This window comes from Schistocerca serialis, chromosome 5, assembly GCF_023864345.2.
Source record: "Schistocerca serialis cubense isolate TAMUIC-IGC-003099 chromosome 5, iqSchSeri2.2, whole genome shotgun sequence".
NCBI classification, from domain to species: domain Eukaryota; kingdom Metazoa; phylum Arthropoda; class Insecta; order Orthoptera; family Acrididae; genus Schistocerca; species Schistocerca serialis.
The window spans coordinates 268,812,786-268,834,052 of NC_064642.1; the positions used below are offsets into that span (position 1 = coordinate 268,812,786).

At 39.7% G+C, this 21,267-nt stretch overlaps 1 protein-coding gene across 1 annotated transcript in view; it reads right to left on the reverse strand.

Moving 5' to 3' along the window:
- Positions 1-21,267, reverse strand: part of LOC126481895 (uncharacterized) — a gene marked incomplete at its 3' end in the record, with an annotated part of 74,700 nt that overhangs the window by 39,618 nt on the left and 13,815 nt on the right. Inside the window, exon 2 of the mRNA XM_050105854.1 lies at positions 6,130-6,342. Coding sequence (XP_049961811.1) covers positions 6,130-6,174 — 45 coding nt within the window. The remainder of the gene's footprint in view (positions 1-6,129; positions 6,343-21,267) is intronic.

Genomic DNA, 21,267 nt, shown 5'->3' on the forward strand with positions numbered 1-21,267 from the left:
CGTAAGCAAGCTATCTAACAAAAACTCACACAGAACCTACACTAATTATCTACTATAGCCTAATTTTTTGGGCCTAACCCACTTGTTTTCATTAAAAAACATATAGTAAATAATAAATTACTTAGAAAATTGAGGAAACTGAACATTTTTTCTTATCATGTTGACTTAAAAAAAAGATCCTCAGAAAAGGTGAATGGTACAAAATAAATTTAAATATTTTTTTGGAAGAAGTGCATGAAAGAAAAATATTAATTCATTTTCACAAAGAATAATTCGTTTTAAAATTTTACTGGCTCACTAGTTCAGTGTATTTTGTTATAAAAATGATCATAAGAAAATAAAAACTGTTCTTACATGTTTTATTTCTTACCTAACATTTGTCCTAGTTCTTTCTACTTGAGTAGCCATAAAATTTTTACGAACAGCTGTTGGTAAATGTTTTTTGAGATAAGGTTTATTTACAGTTTTACCACATTCACATGTAACTTTTATTTTAATGTATTTATTTTTACATTCTTTACGAATCCAACAGTATCCATCTTCTCGATATTTACCTTAATAAAATTTATTAATGTTCTTTTTTATTGAGAATATCACCACATTGCTTTAGATGTTTGCCATTGTCTATTTAAAGATTATAAAATTTAATAGGAAAAAATAAATTTTTTAAAAAATTTTCACAGTGTAAATTCCAGATCATGAAACTCATTATTTCTATTTTTAAGTTTCTTCATTCCTTTATATTTCAGTTTCATCTGTTCTTTTTCAACTAATGAAAATCCCAGTCAGTAATTAATTTAGAATATCTATCTGGTAAAATGATCTTAAACTCATTATTAAGCTCATATAAATTTTTTCTCATTATCTAGTATTTAAATATTCATTCATTATTAAGCTCAAACAAATTTTTCTCCATATCTAATAATTAAATATTCACATCCAGTAATATTATAGAAAACATTTACCTCTAACTCACTTATTTTCTTAATCTCTTTCGAGACACTTGAGTTGTTGAGCTTCTTGATTAGTGTGGCCATTTATATAGAAAAATTTTTAGTAGATCTTTTTAAAATGTGTAATGTCTGTATGGTAATGTATTTAATTTATTTTCCAAAATACTGTATAGAATTCAATGTTTTTCACTTTGAATCATTTTTTTCTGTACTGTTCTCTATTATTAAACAAACCATCTTTATGATCTTCTGAACTTATTCTATTTTAACAATGCTTTGCTTAACTCCTATAGATTTTCCTCTGTTTTATCAGCAACTTTATAAGCATACATTTTTGCTTTTAAATCACAGAATTCTTCAATTATTTTTCCTACAACTTTCTTGTTTACTTGTGGAATTCCATGAATGTTATGTTTGGGATAATCATTTGTATCAAAGTAATCAATCTTTGATTTCATATCTTTATAAAAATCAGTGTTAATATCGTAAATGTGACTGACAGTACATTGACAACACAACTCAATATTTTTTCAATATTTCGGTTTCATTATTCTATGGTGAAAAACATACATCAGTTCTTTGAATAAATCAAGCACTCTCATACCAACATGGTTCTATTGAACACAGTTTTTGTTTCATTCATATGAATAGCAACACCATTTTCATTAAATATAGTTATTTCTTTAAAGTTTAATTCAGCTATAAGTTTATTACTATTTTTTTCCATCTGAAACTAATTTTATTTTCACTCTACTTCCTATATTTTCAGAAGTTTTTTCATGCACTGAATTATTCCTTAATTTAATGAAAACTTTTTTAAATCATTTTTGACTTTAGTTCTCATAACCATATTTAAATCTATATATTTCTTCAACCAATCTGACTGACTGAATTTTAAGACTATGCATTGTTGTTATTTTCATTCCAAGAGACAGAGACTGTTTATGATTTCTGTAGTGAACTACATAATTATGTTTGTCATTCAGAGTAGTCAACAACTTGCTTTCTTTAGTTCCCAGTATATATTTATTTTCAGGAGGTAATAGTAATTTTATTGTGCAAATCATGTAATTCTTTTGGTTATTCTAAATCTTTCAAATATATATACAATTTTAGCAGTATCTGATAGTTCACTTATTTTTATACCATTAAAATTATTTGGTTCATCCCATTCAAATCCAGAATGTGATAAATATTGACTGTTACCAAAGCCATATAAATTGTTTGCATCTATTCTTTCATATATTTATTATTTGGTTTGACAAATCTTTTACAACACTGAGATGTATCACCTATTATTCCTTTTTCTACGATTAAAATCATGTCATAATTGTGGAATAATTCTAATGGTTGTTTAGTCATTTTCAACATTGCATCTCAAGATACACCAGGTGCTGTAAAATACCAAGTTGGAACTAAATCATAAGCTTTAATACAAGTTTCTCTAAAGTTTTCAATTACATTAGACAGTAATGCACATCAGTTTTAAGATACAGATCTAGATATTCTCCAAGATTTTTCATATTGTATTTTTCTCAAATTAATTTTGCATGTTTATAATCTTCATCACTTATTTTATAGTCATTCAGTTTATTGTAAAATTCTTTTTTGGTGGTAATTGTGTCTCTTCAAATTTCTTCCAAGAATGCATGCAATTATATGGATACACACCTTTTCTGATCACTAGATTGAATAATTTTTCTGAGAAAAAATTTCTAATATTTTTCTTTTGATCCTTTTTCAGTTTTGATGACAATTTGGCAAGTGAAGGAGCCATACATTTAAATCTGTCAATAAGTCACATTTGTCAAACTTTCTGTCCTTTTACCAGAACTAGTATATCTGTCTTCATTATTTGGTATTAAATCGATTTCTGTTTTATCATAACCATGTTATTTCACACACACATGAGAATCAAATCCTGCTAAATTATGCAAATAAAGAGGTACAAAACATGGATGCGTCAGTTTTAGATTAGAATTATTACATAATGGATTTACAATTTTCCAATTAAATGATCATAATGACTGACCTTTTTATTGTTTGTGTGAATTACATTTACACAATGTACAAATTTTAGATCTTGCATATCTTGATTCTCCTTCAGTAGTTCATGGTCTTATTTCTTCAGTTTCAGAGTAAATACTTTCAATTTCTTCTACTTCATGTTTTATATATTTAATAAATTTTTATGAGAGTTGGGTCCTCTATAAACAACAGGATCTTTAAAATGCCTGTTAATGTATTTTATATAATAACAAAAATCACTCAGTTCATGTTTTTGATATTTCATTGTATATGAATTTTCTGGATTTTGTTGAAAGTTGTCCATGTTCAACAGTAAACTTTCAAAATCACTGTAAATAAAAGCTGGAACTTTTTGAATATGTTGATAATTTTTAAAATTTATGTATGAACCTTTCCCTGACATTTATACTTTTCTTGGCCTGTTAATTAAACAATTGTTTGTGTAATTATCCATTATTTTTTTACTAGTGAAATAGGGTACACACATATTAGAAACAAATTTTACTTCTTCATGTCTATTAATTTGACACAGAACAAGTAGAGATAATTTTTTTATATAACAATAGTGTGAATTGTTTCATGTGACTTCTGAAATTTTCCCAGCGTATTTCTTCTTCCAGTAATTTTCGGGTTTGCGGTCGGAACCCATCAACATTCTGCCACGATATTTCGGCCCAGAGACGTCTGGCCACCCTCAGGTGAGCAGACAAAGTACTGAAGAGACCTGCTACAGTCATGGTATTTATAGCGGATTCTGCACTTGCGAATCGTACTGGCTGTTTATGGCGCATGCATTAGAAGGTAACATGCGCAAGGCAGCCAAGTTGTGTGTGCTGCCCTCAGTGGTGAAGTAAGAACAAACTAATCGCTGACTATCTACTGAGCATGTCGATTCTGTTGTGACAACATAATTTTACTAATTGGATTTCAGTTTTTATCCAGCTTGAAAGCCATTCTCGCTATTCATTAAATTATCAGCAAGACGTATTCCCACAGCTTCTTTAATTATTGTATTCCATTGAATGTCCCATGGAAATGCAATATTCTGCCACTGCTGATTTTAAAAGTTGCCGCAGACGGGTGTGTCTTTCCTGTTCTACACAGCGTTCCTGGACGGTTCGTGTCGTCTGACCTATATATGTAGAGCCACACTCACAGGGAATTTAATAAACACTCGCCTTTCTCAAATGTAAATCGTCTTTAACGGATCCGACTAGGGCCTTGCTCTTTGCTGGTGGATGGAAGATGACATTAAAATTATTCTTCATAAGCAATCTGCCTATCTTAGAAGACACGTTCCCGGCATATGGAAGGAACGTAGTTGATTTATAGTCGTCACCAGTCTCCTCAGAGCGTTGCTTCGTGTTATTATAATTGTGCAAGGCCTTCCATATTTGAAGAGAAGTATAGCCATTCTCTTTAAAAACCTTCTCCAGATGCATAATTCTTCGTGAAGGCTATCAGCATTCGGTATTACATGCGCCCGATGAATTAAAGTACTAAGAACACCGGCGGTTTGTGCGGGGTGATGGCAGCTGTATGCCTGAAGATATAGATCTGTATGTGTGGGTTTTCTGTACATCTAATTTCCCAAAAACATATCATTCTTACGTCGTACTAACACGCCTAGAAAGGGTAAATCCCATCTTTCTCGATCTCCATAGTAAACTTGACGTTCTCATGTAAAGAGTTTAAATGACAAATGAACTTTTCCATTTCTTGTCTGCCATGAGGCCATTCAACGAACTCTCGTTCAAAAAAGTAGCAGCTGCTGACAGCTCTCCCCTGCTCATAATCACAATCAAGAAGAAAACAGGTCTCTTCAATTCTTCGTCTACTCACCTGAGGATGGCTGACGTCTCTGGGCCGAAATATCGTGGCCGAATGTTGTTAGGAAACACGAAAATTGCTTAAAGAAAAAAAAATGTTTTTATTCTTGAAATAAAGGAGATTGACATGTTTATCTTACATTTCGTAATTTTTTATGGATATATCTGACATTTTTCATCAAACGAATAAGCATTGATAGATACATTAATTCTAATCCTAGTTTTAGAATATTATGAACAACTACAGGATATTCAAAAGTTTCAAGTTCCTGATCAAGATCAAGACTAACATTTTTATATTTTATATCTCTTTCTGAATTTTTATCTACAGGATATAATGCCGATTTTATAGCCTATAGAAAAAATTTTCATCTTTACTTTTTATATTAATTCATGCTTTATTATTATTATTATTTGTTTTATCTGCTAATTCGATGTAAGGTAATCCTCTGAATGGAACATATCTATTAATTCCTAGTTGTAAACCAATAATTCTATTTAATGGCCTGGAAGACCAAAGCTCGTCACTGCTGCCAACAACAGTTACATCGGTCATTGAAATCTTGTTTATAAAATAGTCAAAACAGTGAGGAAAGCCGAAATATGCCAACTGCCGTTTGTATTTTCCACAGTCTGGCTGCAGAAGTAATCCAAGGACGTGTTGAAAAGTAATGCTTTCGAATATTACATGTGAAAATTCTAAAAGATCTTTAAGTAAAACTAACTACATTAACATTTTACATATTTATTCTTCACATCTACATATTTCTTTCTCAATACAGTCACCCTGACGACGAAAACATTCCTCCCAATGGCAAATCAATTTCTTGATACCGTCACTATAGAATGTTTGACTTTGTTGACAAAGCCACAACCCCATTTCTGCTTGCTCTGCTTTTTCACTATCAAAGTGAAGTCCTCAAAGGTGTTGTTTAGGTTTCGGAAACATACGAAAATCGGATGGGGCGAAGACGTGAACCCAAGGCGCCAGATTGTTGCAGATGTCGCAGCATTCGTGTATGATCTAGCACTCTCATACTGAAGTAGAAGTTACTCCCTGTATGGACGAACTCTTAGAATTTGTGCTTTCAGCTTTCTGAGGGTCTCTCACGCACCGACATAGTTGCTTTGCGCACCGTACGTAACACATTACAATTCGTATTCCTCTAGCGGCAGAAGGTTACAGCTTGCGTCAGCTAAGCAGGAAAGTCAGCTGAGTAATATGTGTAATACTGACAGTAAAATGAAAAATTCAGAGGCATTACTTTTCAGCTCGTCCTCGTACATGCATGAAATCGTCAGAGAAGCAAGCGGCTCACCACCACCAGGACTCGTGTTCTCGGGTTCTCCAGTGCGTGCAGCATTTCCCACGGAGAGGTCGGGAGCGTGGCCACTGTCCTCAAAAGCGCGCATGCGCCGCTGTGATCTACGCGTAGGGAAATCCCCCTTCCAACGGTGTCCTGGTGCAGGCGCCGCAGCAGCACCGCGCTCAAATACTCGGCGTCAAGTAGTCTTGAATTAGCTGCAGCGCTCTGGAACAGTTGTATAGCCCTCTCTCAACCAATGCCCGGTGTTGATTCTGTGCAGACTGATACTGTGTAAGTAGTGAAGTCAAGGTATTTTGTCATCAGGTAATGTTGTCGTTGTTGCTGTTGATGGGCTCTCCATGCTAATCTATCCAATGCAGCCCTCTTCGTTTCAGCATAATATTACAACCTATATGCAGTTAAGCGTGTTCACTATACTCAAGCCTCAGTAATGGAAGTCGTCCGTGAGAAAAGATCTCGATCCTCATCACGCCATACGATCGTCTCTTCAGCAACTACTGTTCATACAACAGCTTACGTTTCTCCTCAGTTTTTTCTTATCTTCTGACAACACAATTAATTTAAGAATTAGCGAGAGCAACTTCGCCACTGGGCGGTACATTGTGGTGTCACCGCCAGACACCACACTTGCTAGGTGGTAGCTTAAATCGGCCGCGGTCCATTTAGTACATGTCGGACCCGCGTGTCGCCACTGTGTAATCGCAGACCTAGCGCCACCACCAAGGCAGGTCTCGTGATACGAGAGAGCACTCGCCCCAGTTGTACGAGAACCTAGCTACCGACCAGATGTACGAAGCCTTTCTCTCTCATTAGCCGAGAGACAGAATAGCCATCAGCTAAGTTAATGGCTACGAACTAGCCAGGCGCCATTAGCCATACAGTGATTGTAATTAAAGTCTCCTGTGTATCGTCAAGTTCGATGTACCACAATGATATTAAAGATAAGTATTAATACAGCTACGTACTTTTCTTAATAACATTAATTACGTAGCCTGTTCCAGTACTTCACGCCCGTCTGCGTTAGTCTAGCGTGCATTTTCAGCCATCTCAACTTCACGGTGTCGGCCCAGCTACCGACACAACATACATGATGATAGGTAACATCGCCCGATTGCCGCCCTGAAAGTGTATGGTGCGTTCAGTTCATCCAGTAGACTGTTCAGAAGTAACTAAAAGGTCGGTTTGATCGGGACACCAGATACAGTCTTACGGCGTCTCAGTACGACGCTGAGACGTTTCTAATGAAACCATGCACACTGCCACGCTTTGTGGTCAGGCACTGTTCCCTACCAACTCTTCTCTCATCGCCAGCAAAATTCTGGTGACGAAATTTTTCCTACCTCTAGGAATCGACCGGCTACCTTTGGATTATGCGTAATTTTAAGTTAACTTTCTCATCCGCCAGGCCTACAGTCATAAGGTGGTAAATATTGTTATAAACGACATATAAAATTCTGTAGAGCGAATAAAACTGCAACGAACCGTTGAAGTAAGGGTGTCGAACACCAGGCTATGTAGTTGTTAAATAGCATTCACCAAGCTTAAGGGACAATCAATTTCTATATCCGTTTTAATAAGCTATAAAAAAAACACCGTCCGTCTTTACTAGCCTCAAACACTTTCCAAGGCTACTTCATGTCTGGGGCGCTTAAATATTATTTAGTAACACAGACATGCATGTCGACGGACAATTAATTTGCTTCAGCATTTTAATAATCTATAAGAAACACCATATGTCTTAATTAGTTTCAAACACTTTCGCAAGATTTAGGTTGTCTCTTGCACAAAAGGTTACAGCAACAAGCCACTTTTAACAGTGCTATTTATTTATTTAAACAGCGCCGCTACCGGTTTCGAACCGACAGGTTCATCTTCAGACGGCTAGTTCGCGTTTTACATTATATTTCGCCTTTTGTGTCCCCACCTGACGAAATTTCCTTGGGGCGGTTGTGTCCTACAGCCAAAACAACTTGGCGTCATTATGTTCCAGTGCTGCACTGTAACATAATGGCGCGGATTCTTCATCGTAAGTAACCGAAACATCTTCTCTTTAATAGTAATAATTTGTTACAGTTAAAAATACGTTGTCTCACATCTTGTTTTGGTTGTAGAGCACCAACAGCCCAAGGAAATTTCCTCAGTTGGGGAAACAAAAGGTAAAATCTAATGTAACACTTGAGCTAACCGTCTGAAGATGAAACTGTCGGTTCGAAATCGATAACCACGCTGTTTAAATAAATAAATAGCATTGTATAAAGTGGCTGGTTGCTGTAATCTTCTGTGTAAGAATCAGCCTATATGTTTTATACAGCCAAGGGCTCAAAATGTCAGTTTTTGACGAAATATCACTTCACAAGATTACTCCACATTACCAAACTACTCGTCGTACACTGTCATTTGTTTGTACATTAATAGTTGTGTCCATAAAGTATTTGCGATTAAGTTTAGTAAATAGTAATATACTGCCAATAGTTTCATTCCAGTAATTTAAGTTCATTTGAGAAACGGTTACTGAAATTAACGTAAAGTTTTACATTCAGAGTAAGGGTTACTTTTATCTATGAAAAATTACTTCTACAGACAGCAACCAAATGAAATCAATGAGTAATAGAAAAAACCTTAGTATGAGTACTTAACTGCTTCATTAGTGGAGAAGAAAACTGATACGAATGTAAAGCAGCTTCACATGGTATAACAATATTACATTAGACGTCAGTCGAGGTAAGGCTTTTAACAAAAAGAACTTGCAGTCCGATGGACAACTGGGTGTATGAATTTCAACTGAAACAAATGGCTGAAAAGTGTGGAAAGCACTAGAATGATAACAGAAAGAGCTTTACACAGAACAAATGACTACTGATAAATATAAGGAAGGTGTGTCGAGAGAGAGTAATTGAAAACTGAAATCGCGTCAACACCTAAAAGAATCACACGGTGCTCCATGAGCCACTTCCACACTTTCGACCACAGCTACCCTCAGAATAAAAAGAACATGTGACATCTCTCACTATACTAGTTACAGTTTGAGGAAATTGATTCATGCATAGGAAGGAAGAGTAATGATTGGAACAAAATGATCAGTAACTACAAAACATGGCAAGAATAACTTCATACCATTACTACAATGTCTAACTTCTATCAAATACCTTCAGCCACAGCTGTGAGAAGAATCGAGGTCGATTATAGAGGGTGGACGACTTGTAGACATGAGCTTTCATAGATAAGTGCGAAAACTTAAGAGTAATAACGACTGCAAAGTATTACATCAGTGTTATTCAAACGTCTACATGCATTATTTTCTGTAAAGTAGTGCATGACATCCACTACTACTTTATTCATCAAAATATTTCTGTCGACTTCAGCTCATATTTTCCTCTCAAAGTTTGCCGTAGGTGATACAGTAACTTACAGTTAGAATTCATATTTTAACGACAAAAAAGGACACTTGCAAGATATCAGCCCCAGCAATCGATTCCGCACCAAAATTTGGGCCACTATTTTGATAGTGCGTTTTTATGACCAAATGAAAGTACAGCTTTTAAACTTTCGAGCGCATCGTTTGTTTGACACTCGCTCCCAAGGACGTAGCCACAATTATGTCAAATTTGGGGGCCTCCGATTTATTACAGACGACCTTAGAAAGATTCACGTTTTTCATTTATTCTTAAAATTTCCATAAAGAACGATAAACCATTTTATTCGACAATGTACTCGGAGTTTTCACCAAGTGGAGGGATAATCTTCTTACTTAGAAGTGCTGTATTTTGACAAACCAGAAAGAAGCGGTCTGCTCCAATCTTCCTTCACCCTCCTAGGTCATTTTAAACTCTTCTTTCCGTATGGATCTGAGCTGATGAAGCGATCAAGAACGGACGAGAGCGAATTTTTTAGGATACTGTGATTATTACCGACAGGGCTTTTGGAATAAAAATATTTCTGTTCGACAGAGAAGCTAGAATAATTTTTGATGGTGACAATGCAAAGAATCCGAAATTATTCAGACCGACAGTGTCCCAAATTCCTCATTTGATTATACATCTCTCACTTCTTGCAGTGTAAGAAAGATCATTTACTGCATTAAAGAATGTCCCGGCAGACAAATGCCTGAGCCTAAACGAGGAGAATTTGCATTCTTATTTTTTTATCATGTGGTCTCAGTGCCAGGAGTCTTCAAAGAGAGGCTCGGCTCGCCTTCGACGCATCTCTTTTCGTTGAAGCTGAGGGGCTCCCTCTTTAAGGGAATTGGAATCTTGCCTATAGCAAGGGGCCAACTGCAGCATTTGCCTAAACTGAAGGAAACCAATGAAAAACATTTTCAAGGTTGCTGGCGGATGGATTCAAACCATCTTGCCTCCCGATTTCAGGGGTTATTAGCGCAAGCATCACTCAAAGCTACCGCAAATTTGCGGAAAATTTGGAAAAACTGGTTGTTGTACATTGTTTTAAAATAAAATAAAATGCATCACAACAAAATATTGAATTCTGAAACTACATATTTTTCCTTTAATTTTGTATGTAGCATGGGATATAGCGTAAGTAGACTATGGACGAAAGGAGGAGGGAGAGATGCGAAGCCTAGTCGACTCGGACGAATTCAAGCAGCCCCTCAAAAAATCTTTTAGAAACAAACTAACTATAGAAATTGTTATCATCCGTCCCGCTCTCCCCAGCTTTCCGAATCGAAAACGCTTTTCACAACTGAGTACCGACCAGGTGCCAGATTGGGAGATATTTTGCCATTTGGGCTATTATTAATAGAATATTGGGCAAATTTTTTAAAGAAATGCAATCATCGTCATTTGGGCGATATTTGTTCATCAACGCGATTTTTGGGCGACACGGACAGATCCAAATGTATTTTTGTGCACTGATTTTAATTTAATGTTATTTGTAATGACATTTACCGTTCCAATGCCTTGTGAAATACGAAATATTGCATCCCCCAAAATTCTACCATCTTCCACATAACGAATCCAGCGCTAACATTAAGCTGCTATAGGTACGCAATTAGACTATTATAGTAAACCGTACATATTTTTAACTTAGCATAACACTAGCGGATCAATCAAAGTCAAGTTTCCTCTTTTTCTTGTTACAAACATATCCACAATTAGAAACTACCACAACAACACACAGCACGAAAACAATAAACAGCAGCATTTACCTTAAATTCAGCTGCAAGTAAAATCTGAACTGATTAACAAAACAAATGAGGTCAAACAAGGCCATCAACGGTCTTGGCTAAAACGGGGGTAGATGATAGCTGATAACACTGTGGATGTATACAAGGTTTAAATCTATCGTTGGCCCTGCTTTTCGTCGTGTAATTGAAAATCAAAATGTCTTCCAATTTCACTGTACGGCAACTTGGTCGTGTGCAATTCCATTTAAGTGATAGCGGTGTGGGGCTGGGTTTCTGGACCCCTGGATCCACCCGCCCTTTGGCTATGTCGTCCCAATGCCCCACTGCAACCGCCTAATGCCCGACCGCTAAGTGCTTAACAGCGAAGTGAGAATGAAGTTCGTGAAATACTGTTTTCACATTGGTAACATTGTTTCTTCTTTGTGTCAAAGTGTATGGTTTCCAATTGGTGCCAGAGATCTTTTTGCTTTGAACATTTTTATGTTACGATTCACAAAAAAATGTGTAAATGAATGAAATGAATTGTTATGTCATTAAGTAGCTTAGCACTGTTTAATTATTGACATCGTTATTGCGCGTTATGTTCTTTGTAGTTTAAGGCTAGCACTATTAAAATGAAGTACGTTTGCAAGAGACTCACTATTCTTCGGCTACCTAGGTTTATTAATTTTGATTTTGAGGCGGTTATATAGCTGCAGAACGAGAATATTGTTAAAATAATACTGAACGTATATGTGCATAGGGCTCACATGTTACGCACACAAATTACTTACTTTTTTCACTTGAAATGACATGATTGTTCTGCAACAAGATTCCAGACACGTTGAGGAGAAGTGACCACCTCTCACCTCCTCTTCCTTCGCCATGAACGTCCTGCGAATAGGCGGGCTCTGATCGGCACGCAGCTGTATGGTATGGTACTTCGAGCTCGGCCATTAGGCGGCTATAGTGGGGCGAAGCGAATGATAAAACATCCCGTGCGCGCGAAGTTTAAAACTGTACACTCAGGTCAGAAGTGTATACTATCAGAATAATGCCCAGATTTTCGTCCGTAATCGATTGCTATCTTGCAAATGTGTTTCTTTTCTCCTTAAAGTATGAGGTGGAGTTGGTGATGTTTCCTTGTTATTTATGAAAATGAGCAAGAGCTCTTGTTGTCGCTTTGTCACATGACTAAAGCACTTTATTTTTGTTTCAGCAACAAGTGTCGAAATTGAGGGGGATGAGAGACTGAATATGTGGTAATTCAGTCATCAGCGAATGATGAAAAATGATCATAATGTAATTAACTGAGAACATTCACAGTAATTCCTTTAGCATACAATATCTTCTGATAAACAGTGAAGGTTACGTAGTTCAATAATTTCACAGACAGTCTCACTCATAACCAAGTTATAGCTTTACAGCATCCCACTTACGTACCCAATCTTATTACCTGCTTTGTCTACAACTGAACTTAAGTGATCCTCCCATTTCATATTACCACTTATGATTTGTACAATGTGACAGAGAGTAATAGTGTCTCATTAATCCCGTACTCAAAGTTTACTGCTTCCTTACCTTTTTCCACCTCACTGCCGCCGTCGGTATAAGAAGAAAGACAGTAGTTAGTGCCATTACCGACAGAACATTCGTGGTGGTGGAAACACTCAACTGAGAAAGAGCATCGCGCAACCACAGTTTTGACCCTCCGGATTTCATACATGTCCATAAACAGTATCGTATCTCAGACACTATTTTCCAACCCAACTGAAACAAGCGTTACACAGACGAGGCATAATACTTCATGAAAATGTTTTAATAAATTATTTCAACCTCAAGTCGTACAGATTTGAACATGATACGAAATATATATAAATATCAATGCAAATGTACAGAGTGTCCCAAAAAAGAGTCATTAGTAGTGTTTCGGTAGTTGGTCACAATTTCGTTTTTGCAATGTGTAGCTCGAGTCAGCCCAAACAAATGTTGGTCACCAGTCCTTCATGCGATTCTCAGTGTCGACGGAAAACGTCAGTTTGTTTCCCATTACCCACAAATTTGTTTTTATAGCGGAATTCAGGCATAAAACGACGCGCGAACACGTACTGAATGCTTTCGCAGAAAATTATTTTGAACAATTAGTTTAGGAACCCATTCGGTGTGACAATGTTTGCGAAAACGTACTTGAAAGTATACTTGACTTCTTAGCAACATATAATCCTGAGCAATAGCGAGCAAAATGACGACCATAGGGATTAGTGACCACAAGGTCTTTGTACCAAGACTGAACACCGTAACATCCAAACCCACCAAAAATAAATCAAAAATACACAGTGGTGACAAAAGTCATGGGGTAATGGTATACACTTTTGCAGATGACGGTAGTATCGCGCACACAGGTTATAAAAGGGCAGTACATTGGCAGAGTTGTCATTTGTACTCAGGTGATTCAAGTGAAAAGGTTTCCGACGTTATTATGGCCGCACGACGGGACTTAACAGACTTTGAACGCGAAGTGCTAGTTGGAGCTAGACGTATGGGACATTAAGAATGTGCCGAGAATACCACACATCAGATATTGCCTCTCACTGTGGACAGCGCCGTGGCTGACGGCCTTGAGTTAACGACTGAGAGCAGCGTAGAATTGCCAGTGCTAAAAGACAAGCAACACTACGTGGAATGACGACGGGAATCCATGTGAAACATACGACAAACGTATCAGTTAGGACAATGTGGCGAAATTTGGCATTAATGGACTATGGCAGCAGACGACCGACGCGAGTGTCTTCGCTGAAAGCACGACATGCCTGCAGCGCCTCTTCTGAGTTCTTGACCATTTCTGTAGGAAAAAAATGGTTCAAATGGCTCTGAGCACTATGGGATTTAACAGCTGAGGTCATCAGTCCCCTAGAACTTAGAACTACTTAAACCTAACTAACCTAAGGACATCACACACATCCGTGCCCGAGGCAGAATTCGAACCTGCGACCGTAGCGGTCGCGCGGTTACAAACTGAAGCGCCTAGAAACGCTCGGCCACTGCGGCCGGCATTTCTGTAGGATCCTAGACGACTTGAGAACGGTTTCCTGGTCAGATAAGTCGCTATTTCAGTTAGTATGAGCTGATAACAGGGTTACAGTGTGGTGGAGACCCCATGAAGCTATGGACTCAAGTTGTCAACAAGGCACTGTGCAATCTGGTGGTGGCTCCATAACGTTGCGGACTAAGACAATCATTACCTTCACTGCGTGATATCAACGGTCATATTACCGATGGCAGTGCCACAGACGAAATTATTATACACGTTTTTCCGAAATCCCTCAACAAAGAATACGAAGTAAATATTTCAGAATTCGAACCAAGATCAGCAGGAAACACGAGAAACTTAGAAGTAGATATCCTCATACTGTATACTCGTCAGGTTCCTTTTAGAGTATGCTGATACAGCATCTCCATACTTAGCAATCATAAACAACCACTCATTCTTCGAAAGATCCGACTGAAAAGTTGCAGAAGTCATACCAACACCCAAGAAAGGAAAATCAAATAATCTGCTGAATTACAGACCCATTAACGTCGATTTTCTGTAAGATTTTGGAACACATACTGTATGAATTACCTCAAAAAAAATTATTAACAAACAGCCAACAGGTATTCAGTAAAAATCGTTCTTGTGAAACACCCCTAGCTCTTTATTCTCACGAAGTAGTGACAGCTATCAACAGGGGCTGTCAAATGGATTCCATATTTTTAGTCTTCCAGAAGCCGTTTGACACCGTTCCTCACATCTGACTTCTAATCAGATTGCGTTCTTATGGAATACCGTCTCAGTTGTGCGACCGGATTCATGATTTCCTGTAAGAAAGATCACAGTTCACAGTAACTGACAGAATGTCAAGTCCCCAAGGAAGTGTCACAGGTTCTCCGCTGCTCCTAATGTACATAAGCGATTTAAGAGACATCCTTAACAGTCCTCTTAGGTTGTTTGCAGATGATTATCATTTACCTTCTTGTAGAGTCATCAGACGATCAAAACCAACTGCAAAATGATTTAGACAAGATATCTGTATGGTGCGAAAGGTGGAAATTTACACTAAATAATGAAAAGTTTGAAGTCATCCACACAAATACTAAAAGCATTCCGCAAAGTTTCTGTTCATGTTAAATCACATAAAGCTAAACGTTGTAATTCAACTAAATACTTAGGGATTACAGTTACGAATAACTTAGACTGGTAGATCACATATATAACGTTGTGAGGATAGCAAACCAAAGACTGGGACTTTATGGCAGAATACTTAGCAAATGCAACAAGTCTATTAAAGATACTGGTTACACCACTACGCTTGTCCCCCCTCTTTTGGAGTATTGCTGTATGGTGTGGGATCAAATAGGTTTGACAGAGGACATCGAGAAGTTCAAAGAAGGGCAGCTCCTTTTGTATTATCAAGAAATTAGGCTGAGAGTGCCACGCATATGATACGCAAACTGGGATGGCAATCATTAAAACAAAGGCGTTTTTCGTTGCGGCAGGGTCTTAACATGAAATTCCAATCACCAGCTTTCCCTTCAGACTGTAAAATTATTTTGTTGGTTTCCACCTACATAGGGAGAAACCATCATTATCATAAGAGAAATCAGCGCTCGTGAGGAAAGATTTAAGTGTTCGTTTTCTTTGCGCGCTGTTCGAGGGAGGAACGATAGAGAAAAGTGGTTCTGTGAATCCTCTGTCAGGCACTTGATTGTGAATTGCAGGGTAATCATGTGGATGAAGATGAATTTTATGCGTTCATTCGATAGAGCGGCCCCAGATTAGTCTAGTGCGATGTTTTATCAATTTGTATTAACAGGAAAATTAAACATGGTCAATAACCAGTACTCCAGCAACAACTGAGCAGCGCTGTTGCATTGCGGTAGCAGTGAGCGCCTGCCGGGGCAGTAGTGTTGCTGTTGGAGTACTGGTTGTTCATCGTGTTTTAATCTTCCTGTTAATACATATCGATACAACGAATATAGCATTAGACTAATTTGGGACCGCTCTGCCGATGCGGACGTAAAATTCCGCTCAAAATATCATTTTGTTTGTAATACGAAACTGGCCTAGCCTCCGTCGACGCTGAACGTCGCATGAAAGACGTGGTGAGCATTATTTGTTGGAGCTGACTCCAGCTACACAGTGCGAGAACGAAATTCGAAGTGTCTGGCCAAACATCAGATAAAATACGCCTGACATCTGGTAAGAGGGACATCCGACATAATAAACAAGAAGCAAATGTTTTTCAGGAGAGATGTATGTGTTCTTCCTCATTCTAGGATACAAATGTGTATCCAAAAATCGGAAATATACTTGGCTTTGAGTCTGAAAGTATTTAGAAAGTTCAGATTTTGTCAAAATAACACGACAAATCAGGGTAAAGGACAAATAGAATTACAAAATTCTGCCATTACTTCTTAATCGCAGGTTGCATGATCGTAAAAGATGTAGTGGCTCTGACCCATATCTAAAGTACACTTCTGACTTGAATATACGGTATAACGACAGTACATTCGGGCAAGTTAGGCTCCATCATACGAGACTGTGTCATTTATGGATAAAGATTTCTATTCTCGTTACACTTAATAGTCCAATGAAACTAGACGCAGACCCAGCGGGCCGCGCGAAGTGGCCGCGCGGTTTGAGGCGCCATGTCACGGATTGCGCAGCCCCTTTATCCGGAGGTTCCAGTCCTCCCTCGGGCATGGGAGTGTGTGTTGTTCTTAGCATAAGTTAGTTTACGTTAGTTTAAATAGTGTGTAAGTCTAGGGACCGATGACCTCAGCAATTTGGTCCCTTAGAAATTCACACACATTTGAACATTTTTAGACCTATCGGATCCTGTTGGCAATACTGCTGTAAAGGTCCAAATGCATCTGGTGCCGGGACTGACAACTAATTGTATAAAAAATATATTGCATTTCCAAAGTACTCTATAGGAAAGACCCATGAACTGTACGACACCGACTACATTTCTTTTTCGATTAGTAATTTCTCGTAATTGACTTCTTTACCTACGAAAGGTTACAGATTACTGACGTGTTTCCGGGGTCTCCTGCAAATCTCTCAACCCGCAACATGGTACCGCTATGCGGGTCATCGCTCCAGCTTAGCAGGCGCACTGACCAAGTCAGCCGAACCTCACCTGACCTGCAGGTAGCAGGACGTCCACAAGAGCAGTAGAGACTGCCACATCTAAGGACCTTTTGCTGCATACACTGCACCATTTTCCTCAGCCATTCTGAGCCCATATCGCTAGACAAACAGCAATCTGGTATCATCCGTCACGTGGTTATAACTGCCCTCACTCAGAGAGCGGCAGGCAGTTCCGTCTCTGCCGGCAGAAGTAGAAAATCGCCAGCACCACGACGCCGCCTGGACTCGACGTCGCCTTTGCCGCCTGAGACCACCACGCACCGCGACACGCTGCTCCGGCTGTTGACTCATATGCTGAAACTCCTGGTACTGCTCGCGAGATGTGACTTTAATTTTCTGCTTACTGTTGATGTCTAAGAAGATAGTCTGTTTCGTTAGCAAGAGAACTTTTCAGAAGATAGTCTCATGCAAAGATTTACTTGCGTTCTTTTCCAAGAACTTTGAGTTTTCAAAGAAGTCATTCCTTTATCTTGAAAAAGGACTGACGGATCATAGAACATACATGGTGTGGGAGCTCTCACATATGATCAATGGACTAACCGATTGCCTTTCTGTCTAGAACTCTTATTCTTCCTAGTGCAACTTGAGCCAAATTGAAAAAGAAGCGTTGGCCATTACTTTTGGGCTCAAAAAGTTTCATGATTATATATATGGACGTCCGTTTCCCCTTTACCCCTCATCTGGGCTTCGGCACATATTCCCATCAAAACAGCCAGCCATCTCCAGTGGTCTCCGCCTGTTCCTACGAGATAGTTTTTCGCCCCACCACCCACCATGCCAATACCGATCTCCTATCCAGGCTTTCACTAGAACAGGACCTGGGGTTCGATGTTGACCTGGAAGTCTTCTGCCATATCAAATCTGCGGCCGACGACGCCATCGCACGGCCACCCCTGGATATAGACCTTGACTGACGCCACATTGTGGACCATCCGGCCTCCATATAGCCCTCCAGCACATCCAGCACTATGGGCCGCACTACTGGAAGGTTCTCTTCAGGCGCTCGGTGGACGTCGCCAGACATCTCTTCCTGGGATGGCGTCATCCTCATCCAGGGCGACAACAGCCACACTTGGATGGTGATTCCAGTGGTTCTCAGCAACCACTTCCTTTGGTTGCTCCCCGAGGAACACTGGGAACCATTCTCACCAAGCGGCTGGTTCATCATCATGTACAGTGATGGGGCATGGATTCAGCTTCCAATGATTTGCTCGCCGGCTGCCCCAACAACCAGAGTCGGCAGGCAGCTCCACTGCAATGTTACTTCCGAAGGCCTGACCGCTTATCTTCCACTTCCTCTTCCCATACCATTTGGGCCCTTACCCAAATGTTCGCCCTTGAGAGCCTCCCTGAACCTGTTGTCATTGACAATGGGCCTCAGCTTATTCCTTTGAATTTTCTGCCTTCTATGCTACTTACAGCATTGCATTAATCCACACTGCACCTTCCCACCCGTCCTCCAATGGCACTGCAGAGCGTTTTGTGCAGACTTTTAAGTCTCAAATGCACCGCTTTCTCAATGAGGCTCTTCTTCCTTTCCCCTTGTCATACCAAGCCACTGCGATGGAGGGCTTCTCTCCGATGGAGCGGCTACATGGCCGACCCCTCCACTCATCTTTGTCCGTTCTCCACCCGATACACTGTCTCCCATCTTCCCGTCAGTATTGTTTTTCTCCTGGGGCCCGGTCTGGACTATGAATTTTGTCCGCGCTCAGCCCTGGTGGCTGCCGGCCACCTTATCCCGTCTCCTGAACCGATGTAAGCTTCTCATCACACTCCTTGACGGATGCCCATGACGCAACCACATCAATCAACTCTGCCCCCGGCGTGCTTCCAACAGCGACGCCGCCCTCGACTCCGACTCGTGCCTCCACCTCTCCTCGGTCTTTGTTAGGGAAGAGGGGAAGATATGGCGTGTTTCTGGAGTCTCCTACTTTGCCGCAAATCCGCAGTGTAGTACTGCTATGAGGGTCATCGCTCCAGCTCCGCAGGCGCAGGAGCCGATGTCAGCCGAACTTCGCCAACTTTCAGATAACAGACAAGGGGCGCCCGCAAGAGCAGTAGAGGCCGCCACATCTACGGACCTTTTGCTGCATCCATTTTCCTCAGCCAATCTGTGCCCACATTTCTAGATCAATAACTATCTGGCAGTCACCCACCAGGCGGACATAACTGCCCGTGGCCGGTTAGCAGCAGGCAGTTCCGTCTCTACCAGCAGAAGCAGAAAATTGCCAGCACCAATCTGCCGTCTGGACTCGACATCGCCTTTGCCCCCTGGGACCACCGCACATCGCTACACGCTGCTCCCGTTGTTGACTCTGATGCTGAAACTCCGTATACTTCTCGTGAGATGGGACTTTAATTTTCTGCCTACTGTTGATGTCCAAGAAGTGTGTGCTGTTTACCAGGGACTTTAAGTTGTCAAAAAGTCATTTCCTTATTTTAAAGAAGAACTTTTCTTATTTGTTTTGAACTGCTGACGGATCACAGAACTTACGTTTGTGAACACAAACTGACTGAGTCAATAAATTGATTTTGTGTGTAATCAGCTGACTTACTGTGAAAGTATCCCAAGCCAGGACACTTGTATAAGCACACGGGCCAAAAAATTAGTCAGTCTCAGGAGTCATCAAGCTAATACCGAGTAACGCTCTCTCTGGCCCTATAATTCCTTCAACTTGGCGTGAAATAGAGACCACAACATTCTTCATATATGCTTGGTCTAGACGGAGACATGTCCAGAGGCTCATTGATGACTAGGTCGCGGTGCTGTTGATTGCTAGGTTTCACCTGCTGTTCCAGATACTCCCAAACATTCTGTATGTGACAAAGGTCGAGTGTTTTAGTGAGCCAGTCGAGGTTTGGGAGGATGTTAGAGTGTTCGTCAACCCAGGAACATGTGTGTGTGATCCCGTGAACAGAGCTGTTTTCATCTTGGAAGTGTCCACACTATACTCATCATGAAAATGTAGAAGTAGTCACCAGGAATGCTGAGTTAAACATCCTCGTTCATGTTCACTATACTCTGAATGACTGGGGCCAGAAAAGGTACGAAAAATATCCCCAAAATATCAAGGACCCACATCTCATCTGATGTACAGTCTTCACAAACTGCAGTTAAACGGCTCATAGGACTCTCATGATTTAGGCAGAAACAAAAACGTTACTTGCCGGACCACTCTACATGGCTCCAGTCAACTACTGTCCTGTTTCAGGGTTGTTTCGCCGTTCCAAGACGCACAGCTTTATGGCCGCTGTGTCCAATAACCTGATTCTAAATGCATATTATATGCAATTTCCTTCGAAACTTTAACTTGAAAAATGGTTTCGGTGGGCCTGCATTCGTTGACAGCAGCAGTTCCTGGTGGGTCTGAAGCCGACTGTCATCGTCAAGGCGTGATATTCGTCTCCAGTCATAGTCGGTTACGATCTTTTTAAACCTCTGTTCTTACGAAGCGCTACATTGCTGAGAGTGGTATATCATTCCTTGGAGGCAAGATGCTCAGTTCGCGTTGATGCATCAACAAATCGGGAAATTTCGTTCACGATGTGGTCATGGGAACATACGAAAACGATAGCGCACTTCTGCAACTCACAGCGCTGATTCCATAGAACCGACTCGCATCAACACACAGACATCACTTCCACGACTTATGTAACCGATTTAGGGTCTGATTATCGCTTAGTATCAGTCGGACATGATTTACAACGCTTCAAACCGGCCAGTGTGATTTTCTAATGGAGTGACTAAATATTGTGCTGTGAGCTTATGTTCGCACAGGGAACATAGAATAAATTGAAATTCCTGTCATGA